The 22,932-nt window shown below is 40.3% G+C and overlaps 1 protein-coding gene across 8 annotated transcripts in view; it reads left to right on the top strand.

Moving 5' to 3' along the window:
* Nucleotides 1-911: 911 nt before the first annotated feature.
* CEP162 (centrosomal protein 162) overlaps nt 912-22,932 on the top strand; it is a 98,700-nt gene continuing 76,679 nt past the window's right edge. For 6 of the 8 annotated variants that reach the window (XM_034647992.1, XM_034647991.1, XM_011217081.3 and 3 more), the window contains exons 1-6: nt 912-1,032; nt 2,053-2,168; nt 14,362-14,476; nt 18,279-18,425; nt 18,792-18,975; nt 21,510-21,577. In XM_034647992.1, coding sequence (XP_034503883.1) covers nt 2,112-2,168; nt 14,362-14,476; nt 18,279-18,425; nt 18,792-18,975; nt 21,510-21,577 — 571 coding nt within the window. In that variant the 5' untranslated portion in view covers nt 912-1,032; nt 2,053-2,111. Of the gene's footprint in view, nt 1,033-1,059; nt 1,416-2,052; nt 2,169-14,361; nt 14,477-18,278; nt 18,426-18,791; nt 18,976-21,509; nt 21,578-22,932 lie in introns of those variants that run through there. The other 2 variants (XM_034647990.1, XM_034647989.1) reach the window with 2 other exon arrangements.

Here is a 22,932-nt window from a genome sequence, read left to right as displayed (position 1 = left end):
TGAATTGATTTGCAGAGTGTAAGGATTAAGAGAAATAATGCGTGTGAAGCTCCTATTAACCTATGTGTTCAATAAATAGTAGCTTTAAAAAGAACCTCCGTTATTATTCAAATCTTGATCTGAGGGCATAGCTCCTGGCAGGGATACATTTGTATCACAATAAACACTTGCTGAATGAAAAGTTTAGGCTGGTGATAATGAAGTCCTTAACCTATGCCTGCCAGTGGCAATCCTTTCAACTGTTGTTCATTCTAATTTCACTATTCTAAATGCTGTCCTCTGAAACTGAAATATGTATATGTGTTAGAGGAAGAAAGAGCAAAAATAAAATTAAAAACCCGAGAAAATAATTGTAAGATGCCACTATAGAGTGGGAGTAAGGCAGGGGTAGAGGGAAACCACAGAGATGCTCAGAGACGATTGGCGGGTTAGGGGGTGTGTACGTGTATTTTCAATTTTTTGCCCACTAGATGGTGGAACAGAGTCTCTATCTTCATAACAGAATTCTCTCTCACAGATGCGCTTCTCTCACAACGCCTCCTCAGGGGGTTGCACGTGGAGGAAGCCAATAAAATAATTTTTTCCAAAATTTCCATTTGGAAAGCGGAGCCGAAACCACAAGGGTGGGGAAGGTTAGAAAGAGAAAAGTCGAGACGTGCGGAAATACAAAGACTAAAGGAGCTAAACTACATTTCCCAGGAAGCCACGGGCTGGGCCTACAACACCCAGCATGCCCGTGTTCCGGCTCTCGAGACCCGATCCTCAATCCACTTTTCCAAGGAGCGCAGCGAAAGCTGCGGGGTCTCTGCTGGTGCAGCAGCGACAGCTCTTACCCTCCAAATTATTCTGAGCCGCAGCAACTGCCACCTTTTCGTAGAGGAAAAAAGACACTAACACCGGTCCCGTGGGGCCCGCAAGCCACGTGACCAGTACGGGTCATGTGACTCGGGAGCCAGGCGGCTGACGTATGTTACCCTGGTAACTGTTGGGCCCCCGCAGACCTTCGGGATAGCGGGAAATTCAGAGACGGAGGTAGGTGAGGCTTCCCACTCAGGGGACCCTGACCGAGACTGTCCTCAGACCCGCTCCTCAGGGCTTTGGTTTCCCGGGTTCCTCCCCTCCTCCGCCCACGCGCCTTCAAGTGCGTCTTTGTCCTTCGCCACTCTGGAGCCCGCGCTTCCTGGAGCCGGGACCCCGCCACGCCGAGCCCTTTTGATGGTGTCCGTCTCCGACCAAGATCTTGGGGCTCAGACCTTAACTGCGCACACCCGGAACTGATCAGACATGCTGAAGAGGCGGGGGCGTGTTATTCTGCAGGTTGGGGAAATAGCGTCCGGGCGGGGTCTCCGCACACACGCGCAGCCCCCTCCACCGCCTCTGGCTTTGAGCAGCCTCAAGAAGCTGTCGTCCAGAAGGTGGTACAGAGCTGAAGTTGTTCGGGCTCCTTAGAGGGATGGGGAGAGCTTTGCGTTATGTCACTTATGCATAGTTTGTTGGCTTTCCCTCGCTCCAGAGGGAACATAATTCGTTCTGATTTGTATAATCCATTAACTTTATTTTAGTTAGATTTTGAATCTTAATGAAGTGCGTTTTGTCAGTATCCAGAAACAGTCTATTTTGCGAACTGTTAATATGGACTGATAACTGACGGAATGATAGGGCAGCACAAACTCTGTCCTGTGCTTTGCAAAAAAGAAATAGCCTTTTGGACATACTAATTTATAATTTTTGAAAGATTCCTTGAGAGGACCTGATTTGTTTCAGAGATATTAATAACATACACCCCATAAGTTTAGGAAATATCGTGGGGGCCACCCTTCAACAGTTGGATGGTAACGGTGAAAATGTAGTTCTGGACCCCAAGTACAGTGCAAACTGTGAAAGCTGCTTTTCCAAAGCCGTTTTATTCATGAATTCAGAATCTCTTGTCAAGGTTATAGGTCAGTAATTGTGCATATATACTATATAAGAGAAATGCCTGAGGTTTAAGTCTGGTTGCTCTTACGATGTGACATGAATTTCCTCAAAGCATATTTATTTCTTGTTATTTAGTGTTCCCAATGCTGTAAATACTTTGGAATGTTTACTTTGGGAAGTGAAAATTCTTGATTATGGCTCACTATTCCAAAGAAGAGCTGGATGAAGAGTTTGAACAGTTCATGAAAGAGGTAAGTTTATCTTTTTAAAAGCTACATAGTAAATTTTTGTCACGGGAAATTCATCTTTCAATTCCCTGTTTCACTTCTAATATGCAATCAGTTTGGCAACCTTGAAAATAAAGTAGCCAGTTATTTTACCAGCAAAACGGGTTTATTTGGGAATGACAGAGGAACTGTGATTCGGTACATGCAGGCTATGGCAAAACCATAGGCAAGTCCTGAGACCAAAGGAGAGGAGCCATTACTTTATAGAGAAAATGAGGAGAAAAGTTGGAAGGGGCTTCTTTGAATGAAAGTCCATAGTAGGAAAGAGAGTTCAGGGTGGTCACAATTTCTCATTGGCGGAGTTGTATTTTCTTATTGGCTGAGCTGGTTGCTCTGCTTGGAGAAATTCATTCTTCCCCCTGCTGGAAAATGCAAGGTAGGTCCCACTTCTTACTGTTGGGTTGGTTCTGTAATTGATGATGAGTTGATAGTGCCTGAGAGCTCCCCCTTCTGGCCTCCTCTTTGTATTTGAAATGTAGTTTCCCTTATTTAGTTTCACATTTTCCCCTTTTCACCCAAATCTTTCCTCAGAAGCACTGCTGACCAAGAATCGGTTCATCTGCATCTCAGTGCCAGGAAGGACCTTTCCTGGGTTTCGGGTCCCACGTCAGAGAGAAAGTGTATAGCAGTTAGAATCCATTTTGGAACATATTTAAGTAATAAGCACAGGAAGGAAAACTGTCAGGCATTTCCCTTCCAAGGTCTGTATCTTGTTGAGGTCCTGAGTGTTGGAGATCATCTTGAAGTGTTGAGTTAGCATCACCTTATTGAGTACATGGTTTCTATAAAAGTTTGATAAGTGACAGGTGCAAAACTTAAAAATTATTGTACAAAACATAACTAAAAGCAGCATGACAATTCGAAATTGTATGATGATTCTGAACCATGACCCTAGGCCTGAAAAAAGCCAACTGAACAAAAAACTATTGAGAGTCACGTAAAATTTGTTGTAGTCAATGTGCTTGTCCCCTACTTTTGTGGAGTTGAGTTTCTACTTTTCCAGAGGAGTTTCTCCATGTGCAGTAAGTGGTGTCTGCTCTCACGCAGCTGCCTCCCTGCTCAGCAGGTTAGTAACGCAGAGCTCTGCGATTGTCCAAAACTACTTTAGCCAGTGAGTCGAATAATCATTGTCGGGCTGCTATTGCTTTGTCTATAGAATTGACCAGCTCTCTTAAGTTTAGGGAAAAACTTCTGTGTCTAGTAGCACTTACTCTGAAGGGAGAAAGGCTCTCTCTGTGGAGGCAAACCTGGAGTTGTGCATACCTCCTGGAAGTTCTCACTGAAGATGGTCATGAAGGCTTAGTGACGTAGACCGGTAGGAAGCTGCTCGTTTGTTATGAAGCAAAAATAGAATAGTGAATACAGCAAAAGCACATTGTCCTTTTATCCTTCAGCTGTCAAGGTGATGAATTGCCCAAGCATAGGGGCCATTACCAAAACCTCCACGTACAGAAGAGTAGCCAGGAGCTACATACACATAGGGCTCCCTCAAAAGTATTAGCATTCATGGACCCATTTGTCGGTATAGAGGCGTTAGCATTATTCAGCCAAGACTCAAATACCATGTTACCACATGCTAAAAGTTTTCCTAAGTATATGGGTATGACAGCCAGCTTACAAATTGTCCAACTTACATTGGCTGTTCCACCATGTGTTTTCATATGTATTCAAGAGAGCTCGTTTCTCCCACCTAGGGTTGGGTTGAATTGAGGCAGGGACCAAGTATGTGTGGATTTAATATTCTAACTTCATAAAACAGACCTGGGCAACAGTTTAGGCATGCAGTGGCAATTGACTTCCAGCAAAATTACTTGTAGGGTGGTCTGAGGGATTACTGTTGCTCTGGACAGATTGAGGTTTCTGGTGACAAATCCCACAATCAGAGAGGTTTCCCCTTTTGCAGCAGTTGGGAAATGCAGGTAAGAGCATTATCTGTCCATGGAAGAGAGAGAAAAAATATGAGCCTGGTCCAGTTATTTTGGGAAAGTGGTCTTTATCAGATATCTGCTTTAATTCCTAGAAACTACTTTCAGGTCACCAGTTGGTATGCAGGTCCAGCCTGCATTTAGTGCTTTCTTTAGATGTGATGTGTGAATCCAGGAGTTTGTTTCTTGAAATTTGGTGGCACAAGGGTTGGTAAACGGTACCTGGTAGGGCCCTTGCAACAAGACTGAAGAGAGAACTTTTTGAGGTATCTTTTGCAGTAGACAAAATCTCTGGGTTGCAAGATGTGATGCTTACACCCTTTTTCTCCCGGGAGTGTGCCGTGAAGATAGTTCTACTAAAGCATGGTTATTCTCGACAGAAGCAGTGGGTCCTTTACAATATTGGAGTAGATCTCCTTTTATCAGCTGTGGATCAGATGAGGCAGGAACCAGGTGCATCAGGCGCCCTGCGACTGTCTCAAAGGGCGTGAGAGTTAATGAGTTACAAAGGGGGTGGATCTCAGATTTAGAAGGACCCAATCGTGTGCTTGCTTCGGCAGTACATATATTAGCAGGACCCAATTGCAGTGCTTTTGGCCAGGTTACTGGAGGGTCTCCACAAATCTTACCAATTGAGTCTTAATGGTGCTGTTCCTGTGACTCGCCCTGAGGACTGAAGATGGTAAGCACGGTGATAGTGCTGCAGAACCGGCCAAACAGCTAGACTTTACTGATGAACTTCATTGTTTCCTGATCACTGTGAAGCTTGAGAGGGCTTCCTCAGGTAGGAATAATCTTTTCTAAGAGGATTTTAGCTACAGAAAAGGCCATACCCTGTCTGCAAGGGAAAGCTTTAGATCAGTGAGAAATCAAACCATGACCAAAACATATTATATCCATGAGACAGCGGGAGCTGAGTGAAATCCACTTCCCAAACTTTGAATGGTCCATTGGGCTATTTAAAATACCAGGGGGTGGTGTGGATGGGTTTCCCGGATTGTATTTTGGGCAGGTGGGGCAAGCAAAGTAGGTACCTTTGTGGGCTTATTAATATTTCTGTACCAGAATTGATTCATAAAGGCTATCATCTTATCAGTAGAGCACTAATTAATGCATGTGCAGTGGTTAGTAATGACATTTTCAAGTCTCTGGCAGGACTGGAGTATTATTTGGCTCAAGCTAGAGTTCTCTCTTTTTATCAAACCAACAATTAGTAGATTTCCAATATTGTTTTTCCCTCTCTGGGGCCAATTGTTGGGTGTCTCTTGTCAATTTTTCTAGATTATCATTTGAGGCAACATCCCTTTGGACCATGACAGAGGTTAGGTTTTTGGTTTTAAGAGCAGCGTTTTTAGTGGAAGCATCAACAAGGTAGTTTCCTTTGGCCTCCAGGGAGTCAAGTGTGGAATGCACAGAGGTTTTAATGATAGCCAGGGCAGTTGGCAAAAGTTTGACATCTAATAATTTTTGGATATAAGAGCCCTCTGTAATTTTATTCCCATAGGAAGTAAGGAAACCTCGCTGTTTCGATAACATCCCGAAGTCATGAGCTGCCCAAGGGCATACTGACTGTCAGTATAGGTCTTTGCAGTTTTATCCTTGGCAAAGCTACAAGCCAGAGCATGAGCAGATAATTCATCCTGTTGGGTTGCAGTAGCCGAAGGTGAAGGTGCTGCCTGGGTGATTGCAAACGGAGCTTGCAATGGCGTGCACAAGACAGTGCCGTCTTTGTCCTTTAAATAAGACCCATCAGTAAACTCTGCCAAATCTGCATTGGTTCGAGTTCTCTGTAAATTGTCATGGACAGTCAAAAGGTGATCTGTTGGCATCAAGCAGTGGTGAGGGTTTATCAGAGGGCTGAAAGAGAGGAGACTAGCAGGGTCAAGGTTATTGCAGTGAGTTACATTGAGGAGCAGCCAATGGAGGGTTTCATAGGCAGTAAGATGACCGGCCAACAGGTGTTGAGTGTGGCAGGAATTCAGAGGAGCTTTTACTGCATGGGGCACAAGGATGGTTCGGGGGATCCCATGATTATTTCTTCAGTGGCCTCATCCAAAAGGGCAGTGGCAGGAATGGCCCTGAGACAAGGGGGCTATCTTCATGCCACAGGGTCCAGTTGTTGGCTGTAATATCCTGTGGGTCGATAACAATTTCCTGGTTTTGGGGTGAGTTCTCCAAGGGCGTTGCTTTCCTTCTTATATACAAAAAGGAAAAAGAGGAGCTGATAATTAGGATGTCCGTGGGGAGGAAGCTTTATTAAGATTTTCTTTAAGGCCCTAAAGCCTGTATCATTCTGATCTTTCCAAATAATAGAGTCACGTTTGTTGTGTTTAAGTAAAACATATAGGGGTTGGGCGGTAAGAGAGAAGTTTGGAGTTCAGTTTTTGACTGTTCCCCTACCCCAAGAAAACCTTGTAATTGGCACTTAGTTTTATTTTTGGGGAAGTTCAGGATACGACAAAGCCTAACTGTATTTAAATGAACCCCTGTTCTGGGGTGCCTGGGTGGCTCAGTCGGTTGAGCGACTCTTGATCTTGGCTCAGGTCTTGATCTTGGGGTTGTGGGTACAAGGCCTGCGTTGGGCTCCATGCTAGGTGTCTAGGTATGGGGCCTACTTAATAGATAAATGTATGAATGAATGAACGAACAAACCCCCATTCCAAGATCAGGTACCTTAAATGTCGAACCTGAGTTTGAGCAAACTGCAATTTTTCCTTGGAAACTTTATGTCCCTTTAAGGCTAAAAGTTTTAATAGCTACATGCTGTCCTCCTGTGAAGAGCCTTGGGAAAGGAAGAGCTTGGGAGAGAAGCAAGTCATCTACATATTGTAACAGGCAAGGTAGGGCCTCCAGAAAACTTTATATCATCTAAGTCAGCATTTAAGGTTTGGAAGAAGTAAGGCTCTTAGTAAAACCCTGGGGTATTTCTTTCGAATGTATTTTCTTTCCCAAGTTAAGACGGAAAGATGTTAGCTATACTTATCAACTGTAATACTAAGGAATGCACCACAAAGATCAATTACAGTGAAAAACTTGCTTTCAGTAGGAATAGATTCTAGTAGCATATTGGAATTAGGAACAACAGCGTGTCAAAGGATAACGTTATTTATTGCTGGGAAGTCCTGGACACACTTCGATCCTCAGCCACTGGGTTTCCTTACAGGTGAAATAGGGTTGTTATAAGGGCTAGTGCAGGTGATAAGGAATCCCTGAGCCTTATCTTCTGTTATGGGCTTGATGCCTTGAAGGGCTTCTCTCTCTATAGGTTATTGACTAATTCCGGGGAGGTACTTTGAGGGATCTATTTGAATCTTAGGAGGAGGTAGAATCTTGGTATTCTGCCAAAATCAGAGGAGGATTTTATCCATAAGGAGGACGGCTCCTGATCCAACAGGGACAAATGGTTAGTGTCCTTAGAATTAGCTCCAGTGCTGTCAGAGCAAGTAAACGATGTTGAAGGATCACTTGGTTGCTATTTTGGTTGTTTCTATCGAATTCTAGAATTACTTCCCCCTTTTTGAAAAAAGAGATTCTGGCATGATATTTTTCTAAGAAACCTGTGCCCAATAAGTGAATTGGGTGAGAGAATTAAGGAAAAAGGGTGAATATCTCTTGAAGGGCCTAAACAAAAGGGCCTAGAGATAGAGATAGGAGTGTCACTATTTGAACGGTTTTGCTCCTCTGAAGAAGGGGCTGCTTTGTGGTGCTGGGCTGCGCACGGAGAGTGTAGCTGCGGTGCGATGAGGGCGGACAGACATTCATCCCCTTCTGGAGGTTGTTTCTGTGAACCAACTGAAAGAAAGAATTGGGACACGGCCCTGTAGCTCCTCAGAGCCCAGTCACTGGGGATTAGGAAAACAGAGGAAAGGTTGGTTAGAGGATTGAACGGCTTCTGGAGCACTTAAGTTTGTAACAGTCTTTCTTGCAGCGTCCTGGTTTTTTGCGGTAACGGCAGAGATCAGGAGGGATGGGGTTTGTTTAGGGGCCTCCATTTGTTGGAGATGAAAATTAAGGATCTTAGTGGTATTCCTTTTAGCCGAATCATCTAGGATGTGGGCCAGCTGGTTCACTAAATTAACTAAATCTGGGCCCGACATAGTTTCCCATTCCATCCTGGTCCTTTTAGCTTAAAGGGAAAGACCCGGTTTAGCCGGTTAAGGAACATAGAATTAAAGGCTACCTGAGTGGATTTGACATCTAAAGGGATACCAGAGTTTTCCTTAAAAATAATCTGAAGCCGATTGTAGTAATCATGAACAGGTTCATCAGGTTTTTTTGTGTGCCAGCCTGAATGCTGTTCCGATCATTAGGCTTAGGAATAGCTTTTGTCATTGTTCTGTGAAGACCTCTAGCGAGTGTTCAGCCTCCTGCCGAAAGTCAGAGATCTGGTTTTCTGAATCTCTCTTTCAGGACTTTTCTATCAGACCAGTTTCATCCAGTGTTAGGCCTCACCAACAAGCATGTGCACTAATTAATATAAATCTGAGAAACCTAGTCGGTAAGTTTGAATAACCACGTTAAATTCCTCAACAAATCTCGAAGGATCCTCTGTAACCTTGGGAACATTTTGGACGGTAGCCTGAAGTTCAGCTTTAGTCCAGGGAACATAAGAAGCTCGGAGTTCAGCAGTTGGATCCTGAGAGGGCTTAACTTTAAAGGGACGGGTTCTGATAGGTTCTGAGGAAGAGAGAGGGGCAGAGGTTCAGACAGCGAGGGCCATTGAGAGAAGGTTAGACTGAGGAAGCGAGAGGGTGTGGAGGGGCTGGGGATGGCGCTGCCGGGAAGTAGGAAGGTGGCAGCAGAGGAGCGGCCTGAGCCCAAGCTGGCCCTGCGTGTCTGGAGCCGCAGAATAGCCGGAAGCCAGAGAGAACCCGGAAGCCCTTTGACTTCTCTCAGTTGTTTAGTAGCCGCAGTTAATTTAGAGATGGTGCTTTGCAGAGAGGCAGTTTTGGAGTCCTGAATTTGTTTGGAAGTCCAGGTACCAATTAAAACAGGCATTCCATTCAATTTGCTTAATTTTAGAGGTGTTGTCTTCTAATTTGAGAAAATAGAATTTGAGGTTTTGAAAACAGTTTGAGGTGTTCAGTGACCCCCATCATGGTCACTGAAATTCTAAATTTAGCTAAGTTGGTCTATTTCGTTAGCAGTGTGCATGAGGAGGGATCACAGTTTTTAAACATAAAGCCCGCCAGGGTCCCAGGAGGAGGGCTGTCCTGAGAGAGTTTGAGGATTAGGGTCCCGGTAGTCAATACAGAAGTGCAGAAAACACATGCGTACTCACCAGAAGGGACAAAGCCTTCATAAAAATAGAAAGAATAAACCTTTCAAACAGATCCTGAATAAACCCAGAGAGCTCAAAAGGCGGAGAGCAGAGCTGGGATCCAGGAGAGACTTACCTTCAGTCTCCAGGCTCAGGGAGAAAGCAGAGAACTCATTGGGCTCAGTGAGTACAGGCACCTGTTTGCTCACCGGCCTCAGAGTTGTTGGAGCCTTCTCTGGATCTCACTTTTGATCACCAAGTAATGTCGACCTCAAGAATAAAACAGCCAGTTATTTTACCCTTCATTTGGGAATGGCAAAAGAATTGCAGTTAGGACATGCAAGCTATGGCAAAACCCTAGGCAAGACCTGAGATCAAAGGAGAGGAACATTATTTTATAGAGAGAAGGAGGAAGTTGGGAGGGGCTGCTCTGAATGAAAGTCCATTGGAGGAAAGCAAAAGTTCAGGGTGGTGAGGGTTTCTCACTGGCAGAGCTATTGCTGGGCATGAAGAAAAACCTTCCTTCCTCCTGTTGGGGTGGGGAAGTAGGCTTCTTTCTATTGGAAAATGCAAGATGTACTTACTTCTTTGTTGGAGTCTGCAGTTGATGACAAATTGATGGGGCATGAGAGCTCCCCCTTCTGACCTCCCAGTTGTATTTTAAATGAGGTTTCCTGTATTCAGTTTCACAAGTCCATCACCAAGCTCTGTCAACCCTTCCTCCAGAATATATCTGCCCTCTTCCTAGGTCTTTCCCTGTTCACTGCTGCCATCTAGTCTAGGGCACCATCTTCTCTCCTGGGCTTCTATAACAGTTCCCACATACTCTCCCCCCTTCCTTCCCCACACTGCAGCCAATGTGATCTGTAACATAAATCAGATTCTTCCTCTTTGTAAAACACTGTATTGGCTTCCCATCACCAATGGAATAAAATCCAGACTCTTTCACATGGTTTCCAAAGCCCTGGATGATTTTGCTCACGTCTTCCTCACTCAACTTTATACCTGTCTTCTCCCTTATCTACTTAGGCTACAGCAGCCTTTTTTCTCCTCAGACATGCCAAGCTCCTTTCACATAAGGAGCTCAGCACGAGCTGTTCTCTTGCCAATAGTTCTGTTCCCCTATTCTTCATCTGGTTGTTAAAGATCTCATCTTAAATATCACTACCACAGAGAGGTTTTTTTCCTGTTTATCCAGTAAAAAAGTAACCAGCAAATGACTTCTTTGTGTAGCTTATATTTAATTCTCTGTGTAGCACTTGGCACCATTCATTATCTTACTGTTTTCTGCCCCCACTGTAAGAGTGTATGATTCATGACGTGACAGCTACATACTGCGATAGCTGCAGTACCTAATAGGTGCCTAGTAAATACTTGCTGAATGAATAAATTAGAGGGTTGCACTATATCCTATGTATTTATATAAATAGGCCTGTACAGCATTCAGGAGAGTCACATTTTATACGATTATACTAACATTCTTGTTCATAAAGAACGTTAGACGTATGCTGTAGAAAACCTCAGTTTCAGTAACAGGAAAGAATAATGTCTACTTTGTAGGATTGTTGTAAGGGTTTAAAAAAGCATCTGATGGTTATCTGAATATAATAGACACTCAGGATAAGAATCTCACTTCCCATTTGAAAATTGATTTTTTTATTTCAGATATGTACATTTTGAAAATTAAACTTTATAGGAAGTATTTTTACTGTAAAAGATAAAAAACAGTACAGGCCAGTTTTTTTTTCCTTCTGCCCCTCATTTACCTCCCCTTCAACATCCTCCCTCCCTCCCACTCTTTCTCTCATAGTCAGCCTCAACTTGTAAAAGCTTTTATCTCATGCTAGAGATTTGGAAAAGGCAGCATCTCGTTTTTTTAAATAATGAAAACCATGATTATAGAGTCATGCTAATGTCTTTAGTCATTTTGCTGAATTATTGTTCAAATAGTTTGTTCAATGATATGGCTTACATATCTTGTTTATAATTGGTGGGACCAGCTTTTTTTTTTTTTTTCCTAAAAAAATTGTACGTTTAAAGCCTGGGAGGCTCAGTCGGTTAAGCGTCCAAGTTTTGATCTCAGTTCAGTTCTTGATCTCCTGTTTGTGATTTCAGGCCCCATGTTGGGGGGGAAGGAGGAAGACCCAGCGTGGAGCCTACTTAAAAAAAAAAGTGAAGGGTACAATTCAGTGCTTTTTAGTTTGTTCACAGCAATGCAACCATTACCACAACCACTGATAGAACATTTTTATCATCCTCAAAAGAAACCCTGTACCCATTAGCAATTACCCCATTCTCCAGCCTTCAGCACCACTAATCTACTTTCTGTCTCTGAATATATGCTTATTATAGACATTTCATAGACATGCAGTCATACAATATGCGGTCTTTTGTGACTGGTTTCTTCCATTCAACATAGGTTGAAACAGGGTTCACCGTTTGGTAGTATCTATGAGTATTTCATTGCTTTTCGTAGCTGAGTAACATTCCATTGTATGGGTTTACTACTTTTTGTTTATCCACGTATCAGTTGATGAACATTTGAGTTCTTTCCACTTTTTGGCATTTATAAATAATGCTGCTGTGAAAAGTCACGTACAAGTTTTTATGTGGATGTATGTTTTCATTTCTGTTGTGTGTGTACCTAGTAGTGGAAATGGTGGGTCATATGGTAACTTTATGTGTAACCTTTTGAGGAATGGCCAGAATGTTGTCTACAGTAGCTGTGCCATTTTACATTCCCACCGGCTGTGTATTAGTGTATTAGGATTCCACTTTCTTCATATGGTCACCAGCATGTTATTCTCTGGGGACCAGCTTTTGTGTTTTGTGTTTAATGATAGGAGTCTGGAAAGCAGTGTGGAAGATGATCAAAAGTGAGATTACCCACTATGTATGAGATAGTAGAGTGAGCACTCTGCATTTCATTTTCTGATCTTTGTGACAAGCTTGCAAGGTCAGTGGTACTATGACTTTTTTAACAGATGAATAAGCTGAAAAGAGAGGATAATTTTCCATAAGCAACAGCTAGTATATTTTGAAGCTAAAATTTGAATTCAGGTCTGTCTGGCCCCTAAAACCTATACTCCTTCCACACTCTTATCTGGCCATGGGGCTTAAGAGGAATAGACTGAGTCTGAGGCAGACTGTCAGAATTTGGTGAACAATGAGATACAGGGAGGAGAGAGAAATGGAACATTTCAAGGTGATTACCAAGTTTAGAGACTGAGTGGAAAGTGATGGAACTAAAATTCAGTTAAAGAATACTTTTCTTCCCTTCTTCCCCTCTTCCCGCCTGATTGTCAGGAAAGACAATGCATTCTTTTTGAACATTTTTAAATTGACATTATTTTAAGTCATTGAGATAGAGTTGTTTAGTTAGCAGGTGGAAATGTTTGCATTGTCATCTTGCCAGTTTAAAAGGGCATCCTGGTGACATTGTCCCAGCTGGGGGACTAGATACTATAGTGGAAAGTGGACAGGTGTTCTCAGACCTCAGTTTGAATTCCAGGTCTGTAGCGCTTACTGACAGTAACATGTGGGGCAAGTTGCTTAACCTCTCTGAGCTTGTTTCCCCATTGACAAATCTTGATTGAATTGCTTAAAGATAGGTCCTGATATATAGCAGGCATGGAATAAATGTTGGTTTCTTCTCCAGGAGAAGTGGGTAGAGTGAGGATAAAAAGGACAAAGACAGACTCCTGGGGAAGTCTAGTGTAAAGAAATGGGCAAAAGAACCAAGACCTGTTAAACTAGATGGGTGGTAAAGGCCACAGAACTGAAGTATAACTTGGAGGAAACAATGCTGTGAAATCAAAGGTAGAGAGTTTTGGGAAGAGTCAGTCACTGGTATCAAATTCCATGATGTGATCAGGGAAGATGACTGGCAGTGATCCTTTATTTGTGGCATTTACGAGGCTTTTGGAACCTGGAGGAGAGTTGTTTGGGATGGGAACCAGATTTTAAAGGATCGAGCAGGAAACTCAAGAAATTGGTATGTAAAAGAAAAGTAATGGGTGGAATCAAGAGGAGGTAGGAATAAGGATCTTGTTTGTTTTGTTTTGCTCTGCTTTTTTTAAACAAGTGGAGTAGACCTAAATGTTCATTATTCCATTCCACAGTTGTGCTAGGGCCTGAGGTTACAGAGATGGTCAGGTTTATAACCTGAGGGAAGGAGGGTTGGTAGAAGGAGGGGAGAGTGCAGATATGGACATGACACGGGATGACCAAGGGTGTAAGAACCTAGAAAGGTGGGAAGTGACTGACCCGTCTGCAGGTTCTTCTTGGTGTAAAGAATTTCTTTTCTGAGAAAGGAAGACAGCCTTTACGGGTGGAGTGAGGGCAAGGAGGGTGGTTTTTGACCGAAGGTCTTTATTTTCTCAGTGAAGAGAGAGGCCAGGTGACTGACTGAGAGTGGTGGCAGTGATGGTGGGTCAATTAAGGTTAGTATAGGGGATTTAGGATTGTACTGAAATTTGGACCTGAAGAGTAGTAAAGGACAAATAAAAGTTTATTAAAGTTTATTAATCATTGTGACAAAATGCTAATTTTTCTGGTAAGTACCTGAAACTCAGTTCATCTGATCTAGAATTTTGTGCTCTTTGAGAGTGATGCTAGGTAACTTTGCTCAATCATTATTTATTCTTAGACCCTAGAGGGTCACATACTTCTTTTTTTCCCCCCTTCTTGATCCAGTTTCTTGATAAGTCGTCTTTATTTCTTTGTTGTTATCGTTGATGTTTTCTCTCTGGTTAATTTACTTATTTAAATCTGGATATGAAATTGATGTTCAGAGATATATACTTGATTTTTAAGTTATTTTGGCCACATATGTTTAAAAATATAAATTTATACATTGTCCTGAGAGTGTTTATGCACACAATAGCTGAACTGTGGAAGAACTGTAAGAAACCTTTTTAGCGATGAATCTGGGATTCTCAAATTTTAATTCAATAGCTTTTATCTGATTTAGCTTTCAGATGATTCTTTTGAGAATTCAAACAAAACACCTAGACAACCTAAAAGAGAAGTGAAAAAGAAAGATGCAGTGCCATGGTGGTTAACTGAAGACGATTTTGAAGATGGTGGTAAATATTGCTGATTTTTTTATTCCAGATTATTTGACCACAAGGGGTCAGTCAAGACTTTTAATTCTGGGATTTTGTTATTGGACTATACATTATATAAAGAAATTCATACTAGTAGCGTGACTTTTTGAAGCTTGAATTTTCATATTCACTTTATTATATCTTTATTATGTAATTAAGAATCTATGATGTTTCTGCATTATCAGGTTATATTGCATTGGGATAATTTTATATTTACTCACATTGAGGTGATGAATAATACACGTGTATTTTTATATTGTCACGTATAATAAATTGATTTAGGAGGATTTAATAAAATATTCTGGCAATGTATTAATGTCATTACATTGGGAAGATTTTAACAAATCTTTAGATTTTTGGTATCACAGTCTGTTAATAACAGTAGTAAATAAAGTAATTTATTGCCTTCATGGTAAAGAACTCACTAATCATCCTACCTGACATATGTGTATACCTTTCCCAAAACTATTCTCAGTCACATCTTTGCAAGTGGAAAACTACTGTCTGGAGTATTTGCTTTGGAATACCTGCTGTCTATGATACTGCCATATCCCTAAGGAACCCCGGGCTACTTCTCTTAACCCATGTTTGTTCTATTTATGGATCGTTAAGCAGCGTTCTGTAAACTTAGAGGATTTTTATATCCTTGGGGGGAAATTTGCTTTTGTCTTTCCCCATGAAATTAAGCCCACATTCCTTAATGTGACAGCTAACGCTCTGCATCGTCTGCGTAGGACCCTCCTTTCTAGCTTCCTGTGCCCCGGCCAGAGTCAGTTATTGCCTATCCCCTGGAAACATCATTGACTCTGTGCCTCTGTGCATTAGCACATGCTTTCTCACCACTAGACTGCCTTTTCTCATCCTTCTTCCCTAACTCTTCCAGCTCCCTTTTCATCATAATTATTTTCTCCTTTGTTTTGATTTCAAAACACCATGATAGCACTTACACGTTATGCTGGTAGTCATTACCTGTAGGGCTGCTCCTGAGGTTGGGGGCTTTGTGAGGGCTGGAAACACTTCTTTTTGTTTGTATCCTCTGACCACAACAGTAAATAAATAATAAATGTATTTAATAAATGAATGTTAGAGTAAATTCGATAGTCATTTCTCTGTTCTTAAAACTATAAGGAATTGCCTTATTGAAAAATTCAGTGCGTTTTTCGTAAATCCCCCAACCACATAACAATGCTAAAGTTAGCATGCAAAGAATTCTTTTTTAGAATCTTTCCCCTGTTGGTGCTTGAAAAGAATATTACATGATGAAATACTATCGGAATTGTTCACAAAGATTTGAGACTTAATTAGCATTAAGGTCTCTTTCTAGAAAGTAATGAATCAGAGATAGAATGTGCTAAGTTAAGCAGAGAAAGACAATTATCATATGGTTTCTCTCATCTGTGGAACATAAAACAAGAAGATCGGTAGGAGAAGAAAGGGTTAAAGAAAGGGGGGTAATCAGAAGGGGGAATGAAACATGAGAGACTATGGACTCTGAGAAACAAACTGAGGGCTTCAGAGGGGAGGAGGTGGGGGAATGGGATAGGCTGGTGATGGGTAGTAAGGAGGGCACGTATTGCATGGTGCACTGGGTGTTATACGCAAGTAATGAATCATGAAACTTTACGTCAAAAACCAGGGATGTACTGTATGGTGACTAACATAACATAATAAAAATATTATTATAATAAAAAAATAAAAATAAAATCTGCTATTGGAAAAAAAAAAAAAAAGAATGTTCATACTTATCCCAAAGGAAAAGACTAGGTCCTGGACCAATGCTTCAGTGTAACCTGAGTAAAGGTATTAATTTTTAAGACAGAATTTATCAATCAGAATGGATCTGATTAGTAAAAGATTCAAAGAAGGATATGAAGAAGGAAACTTTGACAATATCCATTTAAACCGAGGAGAGGGTTTCTCCACCCAAGGACATAACCTGGTCCCTGGTTCAATCACAAACGTTTCTGAGTTCATGTTATGTTGTGCGTACTGGGCCCTAGTGTACAGACAAGATAGGACCCCTGCCATCAAGAGTGTAGAAGCTTCTGGGGGGACGTAACACCCTCTTGAAGAGAGGGATGCATCACCGTTTTAGACGTCATTAAACAACGNGAGTTCATGTTATGTTGTGCGTACTGGGCCCTAGTGTACAGACAAGATAGGACCCCTGCCATCAAGAGTGTAGAAGCTTCTGGGGGGAGTAGCACCCTCTTGAAGGGAGGATTGCATCACCGTTTTAGACGTCATTAAACAACGCTGAGCTGCTTCGGCTGTATAATTTTCTCGTTCAGTTGTCGTAAGGATAAAGTGTTCTGCCTAAAGGATGAAACAATCGAATCCTACTGCTTATACTCTTATGAATAACGAAATTGGATATTGGTCTTATTCATTAATCTCTTGTAAGCTCAGTTAGTGTGGGTCACATCCCTCAGTCCAGCGTCCGAGGCAAGGTGAGACCCCCATAGGTGCCACAGCAGCACCCCAACTGTGACATGCACTTTTTCATTTGAAGTGTCAACAGATAACATCTCTTGATTTTCTGCAACTGTGGAAGTTATTATTTGATCTATAAAGCCATTATTCACACAAAGCCGTAAGAAATAGATTCTGAATTCTTTCCGAGAGGACACTAATTAGGAAACTGAAGTCAGAACTTATAACTTCTTTTTTTTTTCTTTTTTTATTTAAACTCAGTTAGCCAACATGTATTAATTACATCATTAGTTTTTGGGGTAGTGTTCATTTGTTGCGTATAACACCCAGTGCTCATCACAACACGTGCCCTCCTTCATGCCCATCACCCAGTTACCCCATCCCTCCACCCCCTCCCTTTCCACAACCCTCAGTTTGTTTCCTGGAGTGAAGAGTCTCTCGTGGTTTGGCTCCCTCTCTGATTTCTTCCCAGTTTTCACTCCCTTCCCTTATGATCCTCTGCGCTATTTCTTATATTCCGCATATGAGCGAAACCATATGATGATTGCCTTTCTCTGATTGACTTATTTCACTTAGCGTAATACCCTTCAGTTCAGAATTTGTGACTTCTTAATAAGACTTCCTTCTAAGCAGAAGTGATATTCTTCTAATCTTAATGCATATCACATAATGTAAGTATTTAAATTTTCCATTTTTCACTTTTTTATAGCAAATGTGTGCTATTATGATAAAGAAATTTTGAATATTGCATAGGTTTTTCAGTGTTTTCTAGTGTTTTTGGAATAAAAAGAAAAACGCTACCCCCGGCTCTGAGTACTGGCCTGGTCTGACCATCGACTCCTGCTCTGGGCTCATTTCCACCTGGACTCACCCTCACTCTTTAGATCCAACCTCACTGGCCTTTTTGCATCCTCCAGTGTGGCCTGCCCCTCCCGTTGCTGACCCTTGTACCTTGTCTCCGTCCTGCCTGGAGTTGTCCCCCTCTTCTAGTTCGCCTACTTACTTCCCATTCTTCCTTCACTTGAGGCAGAAGATACCCCTAAAGTGGCGTGCTGTACTGTGTTAAATAGTTGCGCTTCAAAGTAATTTTTAAAATTTTGTCTCATGGAAACTTTTGTGATTATTTAATAAGATACAATACAAATAAATCGTATTATAATTTTTCTTTTGTGAGTTTTCTGTCTGATGGATTTTTATTTAGTAGACCAGATTTATTTTATAGCTACTGTCCACAAAATTAGCGTAACAGAAAAAAAAGTTAGTATAACAGTATTACTGGTTAATACATAGTGGTCAAAACAGTCTTCTGAACATAAGTATCCAGTTATATCTTAAGTCCCATCCCTAGGGCTGCTTGGAACAAATGTAAGCTATCTGAAAACAAAGAAGCCTTCTCAGCCTATTATGGAAATAGAAGAGGAGTCTGCTGAAAGGATTCAGTTTCTTCAGAGCAGTGGAACCTCTATCTTAAGTATTGACAGCTTAGAAACAAATGGTAAGAAATGTGAAGGATATGAGTTGACAGGTTAATTACTATCTTTAACTAAATTAAATACTGTAATTATACTATACTATAATTAAAATTTTTACAAGCACTAACTTATAGCTAGGAGCCTCCTTTACTGAAGCATGTAGACATACTTAATACCTTCCTAGAAGGTTTAGAATTAGATCTTGAGGGAAGCCTTGTAACCTTACACACTGGTTATGAATACAAGTCTATATATATGTGGTGAGTGAGAGATTAAGTAAAGTATTTTTTAAATTTTTAAGATTTTACTAATTATATCAATAAATGCATCATTCAAATTAATTTTACCAAAATGCGTATTAATAAAATATATTTGTCCTTTTCATTTAGAGATAGTAGTTTCTGAACTCAATCATAGTGTTCTTGAGTTGGGATTGGACACACTAGAAGAACAAGAAGAAAAAGAGCAATTTTTTGCCAGGCTTGAGGAAGGCCTAACATCTTCCATTGATTATTCAAGATTAAATAAGGAACTGGATTCTAATGACTCCACACAATTTAAAGCTTTACATAGGTAATGTAAGTCTAATATCAACTAATCATTAAATGATTTCTATGTTTTTCTATATTTTTGGAAGGCTGGTATATGCATGGACTTCAATAGGTAAATATCATAACAAACAAAAGTTAAATTTTATTTTATCTCTTTTCTCTGTTCATTATTTTGACCATCATTTCTCTTATATATGAACGAAATATGTTAATTTGTGTTTAAGAGCCCACTCTGCATCCAGGTATCTGAAATGTCATGCCTGCAGTGCTATTGGGACTAATGGCCCACTGCAAAAAGACCTTATTATGAAAGTAACTTCTTAAGTGATTTTCCACAGACGAAGTAAATAAGAGATTTCAAGTAGCTGTTATAAACTCAGAGGAAAAAAGAACAGGAAAAAAAAAGGGTGAACCAGGGAGTAAAGATAGGATTTGTCTCTGTCCTCTCTTCGTATATGGTTGACCCTGATGATTATCAGGAAACCTCATTTCCTGAAAATCCTACTAGTTGACTGTGCTGGTCTTCTGTAAGTACAGTNGGGTGAACCAGGGAGTAAAGATAGGATTTGTCTCTGTCCTCTCTTCGTATATGGTTGACCTTGATGATTATCAGGAAACCTCATTTCCTGAAAATCCTACTAGTTGACTGTGCTGGTCTTCTGTAAGTACAGTTAGACCTTTGACCTCTTAAAATTATAAATGGAAGCGAGATTACAACTTCAAGATTTTAAGAACACCAAGCTATAATTAAATTAAGGGTAAGGAGAATCATAACCTTTGTTTATTAGAGTAACTGGTCTCCTTAGGATGCTTAGTTTCTTACAGACCATGGATAAAACAGTACAGTGACTTTCATGAATTGTGTAGGGTTTGAGATTTTTACCCTGCTTGTAAGCTAGCAAGTTACCCTGCCAGTTTCATGGATGCTGACAATAGTCACAAGATTCCAGGGTCAGGGGCACCTGGGTGGCTCAGTTGTTAAGCATCTGCCTTCGGCTCAGGGCATGATCCCAGCATTCTGGGATCGAGTCCCACATCAGGCTCCTCCACTGGGAGCCTGCTTCTTCCTCTCCCACTCCCCCTGCTTGTGTTCCCTCTCTTGCTGGCTGTCTCTCTCTCTGTCAAATAAATAAATAAAATCTTAAAGAAAAAAAAAGATTCCTGGTTCAGAAACAAATGACTTTATTTCTCACTATAAAAGCTATATCTGAGTCTCCTGTTTATTTGCCTCAGTTCCCCCATNGAAAAAAAAAGATTCCTGGTTCATAAACAAATGACTTTATTTCTCACTATAAAAGCTATATCTGAGTCTCCTGTTTATTTGCCTCAGTTCCCCCATGCTCCACAAAGCTTGTGGCGAAAACACGGAGGGTCCATGATGGCCGTCGCGTGGGCAATGGGTTGCTTTATAGGAGAGGATCACTGAGCTTGGGGAGTCCATTGTTTTTATAGTAAGAGGAAACACGCCTGCTTCTTTGCTGGGAGAAGATACTTCCTCATCCCTCGAGGTTGCTCTCTGCAAACACAATCCTGGGAAATAACCTGGGAAAGAGGGGTTTGTGCCTTGCGTTCTTGGCGTACCCCACAAGAACATACAGGGACACTCAGGGCCCATGGTGATTGCCTTTCCTAATAGTAACAACACAGATTATACACAGGTTTGNGCACAGATTAAGTATACACAGGTTTGTTTGCTACAACTTTTGGCCCCTTTGTAATATTTCTTAACTTTGTAAATTTCTTAACAGTATTCTTAACTACTGATANACACAGATTATACACAGGTTTGTTTGCTACAACTTTTGGCCCCTTTGTAATATTTCTTAACTTTGTAAATTTCTTAACAGTATTCTTAACTACTGATATTTCTGCCTTAGGACAGGCTAGTCAGAGTGCTAAATAACATTGTGTATGCAATATTGTTTGCTGCTATTATTATTAAAGTTTTATAGCTTCTCAGATTTGCTGATAATCTCACTAAAGACAGGGTTGATGGACTGAAAAAAGTAGGGCGGATTCCTTGGTTTGAAAGAAAGCGATATATCAACTAACCCAATATAATTAAAATTTGCTCAAGCTCCTTTGTCACTTTTCTGAGTTTTTATTGGTTTAAGGTTCCTAGTCAGCTTCTATTTCATGATTAAACTGCTTATTAATAGGTAAATGCCAAACCTGACATTTTTTTCTGGCCTCCATGTAGACTTCACTGGTTCTCATAGCTTGTGGTCAGTATCTAATCTTTAGTGTAGAAAGGATATCTGGGCCCCGAGACGTGTAAATGCACACACTTATGTATAAAATTGTGTGTATTGGGCATAAATTTAAGAAATATGGCATTTTTTTCTCTTTGTATTAATTTGATAGCTACAGTTAGGCTTTGAGGATCCTTTATTTTCAAAACATTTTCTTTATAACTCTGAAATTTTTAGTTTTTGTTAGAATAAGAGTACTTGAGAAGAAAAATACAATGCTAGGATTTTTTAAAAATATACATGAAAGATTACATGGAAATGTATTATTAACATTAAATACTAAATTAAGTAAATTTTTTTTCAGTTATCAAGCTAATGTAGAACTAAATGAAGATAAACAGGAGAATGAATCAAAACATGAAGAACTGGCAGGTAATTTCGCTGGTTTAAAAATGTACAATATTTGAAAAGATAATATAACTGTTGGTAGGAGAAAAAAAATAAAAGGAAAATCGTATCTTGAAAAGAGTTTTGATCAGGTTGAGTGAACTGCCTGTGTTACAATCTGAGCTACTAAGAAATGATTGAAAGTGCACTGCTGCCTCATTTGTTGGGAGTGAGCAAAGGACCATTTAGGAAGACAGAAAAAGAACTAGGGGAATCTGTGGAACCAGGGCCAATGTCTCTAAAGCATAGCTTAGGAGGTGTTTCTTTTTCTACCTTTGATTTTTCTTTTTTTATAATAATTTTTTATTATGTTATGTTAGTCACCATACAGTATATCCTTAGTTTTTGATGTGATGTTCATGATTCATTATTTGCATATAACGCCCAGTGCACCATGCAATATGTGCCCTCCTTAATACCCATCTTTGATTTTTAACATGTCTTTGTTTTTATATTTAAAATGATTTTCTCACAGTTAGCATATAGCTGGATTTTGCTTTTTTGTCCAATCTGACAATCTCTGACTTAAATGTTTCTACCCTTTATAAAAATATATTCATTGGTATGGTTATTTACTCTTTCACCATTTATTTGTTGTGCTGGTTTTGTCCTGTAGTCTGTTGGATCACGTATTTATAACATTCCATTTTATCCCTTCTTTTGGCTTGCTGGTTATACCCCTTTGTTTTATTTTTTTCTTAGTTTCTCTATGATTCATAATAGCATCTTTATCTTATTAAATACAGTTTACTTTCAAATAACATTATATCACTTTATATGAGTCTTAAAAACAGTAAACTCCCCTCAACGTTTTTTACTATTTTTGTCATACATTTTTCTCTATATATTTTTTTTATTTTTTATTTTATTTTATTTTTTTTTAAAGATTTTATTTATTTATTTGACAGAGATAGAGACAGCCAGCGAGAGAGGGAACACAAGCAGGGGGAGTGGGAGAGGAAGAAGCAGGCTCCCAGCCGAGGAGCCTGATGTGGGACTCGATCCCATAACTCTGGGATCACGCCCTGAGCCGAAGGCAGACGCTTAACCGCTGTGCCACCCAAGCGCCCCTCTCTATATATTTTAAAACCCTATGATGTATTAGTAGTAATAGTAGTATAATTACTATTGTTTTTAGAAGTCTATTTAAAAATTTTTTTAAGAAGATAAAGAATTTATATTCATGTAAAAACATTTATCCGCATATTTATCATTCCCAGTCTTTTGTGTTCTTTTACATAGATTTGAGGGTTATTTTTAACTTCTTATTTAAAATGAAATTTAAAAAAATTAATTTTTAAGTTAAAGTATAACTGATGTGTAACATTATGTTATTTTCA

The sequence above is a fragment of the Ailuropoda melanoleuca genome, chromosome 19 (genome assembly GCF_002007445.2).
Source record: "Ailuropoda melanoleuca isolate Jingjing chromosome 19, ASM200744v2, whole genome shotgun sequence".
NCBI lineage: Eukaryota > Metazoa > Chordata > Mammalia > Carnivora > Ursidae > Ailuropoda > Ailuropoda melanoleuca.
The sequence above is the reverse complement of the archived record's forward strand: the minus strand, read 5'-3'. Positions and strand labels throughout refer to the sequence as shown.